Here is a 3,623-nt window from a genome sequence, read left to right as displayed (position 1 = left end):
GTTAGCCAGGATGGTCTCGATCTCCTGACCTCGTGATCCGCCCGTCTCGGCCTCCCAAAGTGCTGGGATTATGGGTGTGAGCCACTGCACCCAGCCAGAAGAGATTTTTTTAAAGTTATACCTGTATAGGGCAGCTCCATCATAATCTTCTATGACTGTCTTAATATGCAGTCCATAATAGATAGATATATTGTTTATGTGGCCCATGACTGTACCATATATTGGGTAGCTTACTGATGTGGTTTGGCTGTGTCCCCACACAAATCTCACCTTGAATTGTAGTAATACCCACATGTCAAGGGTAGAGCCAGGTGGAGATAATTCAATCATGGGGGCAGTTCCCCCGTACTATTCTCGTAGTAGTGAATAAGTCTCACAAGATCTGATGGTTTTGTAAATGGGAGTTCGCCTGCACAAACTCTCTCCTGACTGCCACCACGTAAGAAGTGACTTTGCTCCTCCTTTGCTTCCTGTTGTGACTGTCAGAGCTCCCCAGCCATGTGGCACTATAAGTCAATTAAGCCTCTTTCCTTTATAAACTACCCAGTCTCAGGTATGTCTTTATTAGCAGCTTGAGAACAGACTAATACACTTACAAACAACACTTATAACTAAACAGACTAATATACTTATAAAAAATTAGCTGGGCATGGCTAATTTATTTCTCACAGATCTGCAGACTGGGAAATCCAAGATCAAGGCCCAGGCAGATTTGGCATGGGCTGGCTTTCTCACAGATGGTGCCTTCTTCCTGTTTCCCCACACAGTGGAAGGGGCAAGGAAGCTCCTTTGGGCCTTTGATAAAGGTAATAATCCTATTCATGAGCCATCATGACCTAATCACCTCCCAAGGTCCCCACCTACCACTATCACTCTAGAGAAGATAATTTCCACATGAATTTCAGGGGCACACAAACATTCAGACAAGGGTACCCATGCTTCAAGAACTGAGGCAATGTGGGGTTAATGAACTAATCACCTATAATTTTTCCTACATAGACAGACTGAAGATAACAATACTAGAAAAAGACACAGAAAGCTGAGTCCATCATCTACTGTTTTCTCACATTTTACTTTTTTGTCACATGAAGATTGTCTTCAACTTCAATTTCCTACAGAGAGCCATGGTTGTTCCTAATTTTCTGGCCTTTTTAAACAGACACTAAGATATCTTATGCATACAATAATACTTACATCTACACATTGACTCAGCATCCCACCAGACTTATAGCTTCTTCCTTTTCCCTTCTTCTACTTGTTCTTCACAGGGCCAATTATTAGGAAAGTTCTTTTCTGTTTCTCTATTTAAGGCAGATGGCATCTTCATACAAAACCAAAGTATAAAGTGCATCTAAGCAGAGTCTATTTCCCTTCTGATGTGTGGGTATAGTCATCCCTCCTTATCCACAGTGGATACATTTCAAGACCCAGTGGATGCCTGAAACCTGGAATAATACTGAACGCTATATTCACCACACGCAACAGATCTGAAAAGCTAGATGAGACTAAGAGACTAACAGGCAGGTAGGGCATACAGCTTGGATGTGCTAGACAAAGGGATGATTCATGATCTGAGCAGGACAGAATAGAAAGGTGCAAGACTTCGTCATACAACTCAGAATGGTGCACGATTTAAAACATATAAATTATTTATTTCTGGAATTTTCCATTTAATATTTTTGGACAGTGGTGGACTGTGGGTAACAAACTGCAGAAGGCAAAACCTTTAATAGGGGGACTATTGTATTTGGAGGACACAGACAGTTTAGGATCCAAATTATCCCAAAATGTAAAGATCAAACACTGTTACATAAGGGAAAGGAGAATGTTTTAAGGTATAATTGTAACGGTATATATTGATATGCCCTTGTCTTTTGGAACTTTGATTTCAATGGGAGAGGCAGAATATAAGCACTGAGCAATAAACAAGTTAACTGTAGGCTTTCCTGAGTATTAGGAAGAAAATAAACAGTGGCTCGTTGGGCAGTTATGGGTTGGGATGGAGAAATGTTCATTACATAAGGTGGTTAGGGAAGGCCTCTGATGAGATGATTTTTTAGCTCTGACTTGATATTCAGGGTAGACAGACCCAAGAGAGGAACATTCTGGGTAGAGGAAACAGGAAATGCAAATGCCTGAGTCAGTAAAAAGCTTGGTGAGTTCAGAAAAGTTGACCCATGGGCTAGATGAATACTTATTCAATATGACATCTGTAAAACACAGGTGGAGCAGGCAAAAGAATGATACTGCCTGTGACTCAGAGGCGATCAGATTTGGAATTACCTCTGGACCCATCTAGTCTTCCAAGGCTCTTGACAGACTCAGTAGCTTGGTATACCTGTAACTCACTTGAAACATACCCTCGGTATCTCACATAATTTAGCAAACTCTGGACTAAAGTATAATGAAAAAGCTAAAAAGTAATAAAGAATGAGTCTATAGAAGTAGGAGGGAGCTGGTCAGGAAGAGGCTAACAGGGTTTAGATTTTTCCTATCTGCTACAGGAAAGGAATGAAAGAACAGAAGGGTACATTATAATTTGTAAGCAGAACCTAATGCAAGAGTTAAGAAAAGATTTAAGAAACACAAAAGTTTATATAAGTCTGTATGGCAAAGCAAAAGGGGATGGTAAGGAGCTGGATAAAGATTTTTGCAAGACAAAAATCTTAAGAGATTTAAGATTCTCTAATCTCTAGAGAATCTTAGTTCTTAGAGAGAAGACAGTCAAGTAGAAGAGAAGATATTTGAGGGGCCCATGTTAAGTATAAAGTTTCCGTTTTCTCCCCCAGGCCTGTAAGGCTGATGTAGAGTTTCTGAGATGCATAAGTGAGAAGGTATCGCCTCTAAAAATGGCTGAGCCATGATGTCAAAAAGATTCCTCTCTCTGGTTCTTCCACACTCACCTGAGAAGGGGCTTCTTGTCATCTCACTTGTCATCTCCCAAGGCTCTCTCCCTTGCTCCAATAAGGAGATCACACATGGCTTAGAAATGCAAAGACCTACATATAAAAAAAAAGACATGAAAATTGGTCATGTTTTGGGTTATTTCAGAACTATAAGCCAGTTCCTTAATTCTGGTGGAATGATATAGTAGGAATACTAGATAAGAGATAAAGCACATCTGAAGGACAGACTACATAAAACTCTGGAATAGCCTAGTAAGACTACTAACAGTTAACTCTGAGAACTATTTTATAAGGGGCTTGAGGGCAGAAATTTAGTCCAACATTTTCTGAATATTATCACACAGTAGTAAATGAGGTATTTTAAAAGGTCCCTAGAAAAAGTTTGAAGTTTTGAGATAATTGCCTGCTTTAGAAAAAAATAAATACTCTTTAGGGGAATATGATAGAATCCAGAGGCTCTACAATGTTTTATTTACAGTGCACATGAAAGAATTCAAAATTGCTTGACATAAGGAAAAAGTGAATCATGCCCATTAGAAAAAGCAAGCAACAGACGCTCATACTGCAATAAGAAAGAAGAAATAGCATATGATCTTAAAATAGCTATTATTATATCAATACTTAAGAATATAAAGGCAAATATACTTGTAATGAATGCACACACAGAAAATCTCAGAAAAGAAACTATAAGAAGAACCAAATAAATATTATATAATT

General features: G+C 39.0%; 1 protein-coding gene across 1 annotated transcript in view; it reads right to left on the bottom strand.

Annotated features, from left to right (window-relative positions):
- Positions 1-3,623, bottom strand: part of ZNF471 (zinc finger protein 471) — a 9,825-nt gene that overhangs the window by 4,645 nt on the left and 1,557 nt on the right. Inside the window, exon 2 of the mRNA XM_011997038.1 lies at positions 2,904-2,999. Within this exon, the coding sequence (XP_011852428.1) occupies positions 2,904-2,999 (96 nt within the window). The remainder of the gene's footprint in view (positions 1-2,903; positions 3,000-3,623) is intronic.

Source organism: Mandrillus leucophaeus, unplaced genomic scaffold, assembly GCF_000951045.1.
Source record: "Mandrillus leucophaeus isolate KB7577 unplaced genomic scaffold, Mleu.le_1.0 Scaffold53, whole genome shotgun sequence".
NCBI lineage: Eukaryota > Metazoa > Chordata > Mammalia > Primates > Cercopithecidae > Mandrillus > Mandrillus leucophaeus.
The sequence above is the reverse complement of the archived record's forward strand: the minus strand, read 5'-3'. Positions and strand labels throughout refer to the sequence as shown.